We start from the raw sequence: 586 nt of genomic DNA on the forward strand, positions 1-586 counted from the left end.
CGTGGTGCCACCGCGGCTCCCGCTCCCCTCCCCCGACCTCCCTCACCTGCCTGCCCCTTGGGAGGCGCCTCGGCGCGCCCCGCCCGCCCGACTTCGCCGCGGGCCCTGCCCACCAATTCCGCGCGCCCCTCCTTGTCTGCCGAGCCCGACCCGGAGAGGGCTTGCGGAGGCTCGGAGCATCTCCAGCAGGGTGACGCCCAACACCCCCTTTTTGGCACCTGGTATCGGGTTCGAAGGGGGTGCACGTCGCAGAGAAGAACCCAGAAAAGCTGTGACATCACTGAGAGACAAACTGTAGAAAGGGAAAGTTTTTGCCTCGCGGCTGCTCCCTGCCCTCTCGGTTTTAAGTCAACTTACAGCTCCCCACACAATTACCTCGCAGGAGAGAGACGGGGCGGTCCCCCTCCACCCGGACCCCAGCCAAGCGAAAGCTGCACGACTGACACAGCATCTGGGTTCCGGAATCTCAAAGGCTGCGATTCTCCTTGGGGGATTTGCATCCGAAGGGCCTGGCGATGGCAGCGCAGCACCGCAGGGACAGAACGAAGAGGCCAGTTCCCGCGGGCTTGGGAAGCCAGGTTGCTGA

General features: G+C 64.7%; 1 protein-coding gene across 1 annotated transcript; it reads left to right on the plus strand.

Moving 5' to 3' along the window:
- Nucleotides 1–243: 243 nt before the first annotated feature.
- Nucleotides 244–586, plus strand: SYBU-AS1 (SYBU antisense RNA 1; the record flags this gene model as incomplete). The annotated part of the gene is given in 2 exon segments (XM_024739723.1): nt 244–369; nt 371–586. Coding segments are annotated over 2 exon segments (342 nt in total), but the record flags the coding sequence as incomplete, so codon positions are not given.

This window comes from Neophocaena asiaeorientalis, unplaced genomic scaffold (genome assembly GCF_003031525.2).
Source record: "Neophocaena asiaeorientalis asiaeorientalis breed wild unplaced genomic scaffold, Neophocaena_asiaeorientalis_V1.1 scaffold66, whole genome shotgun sequence".
Taxonomy (NCBI): Eukaryota; Metazoa; Chordata; class Mammalia; order Artiodactyla; family Phocoenidae; genus Neophocaena; species Neophocaena asiaeorientalis.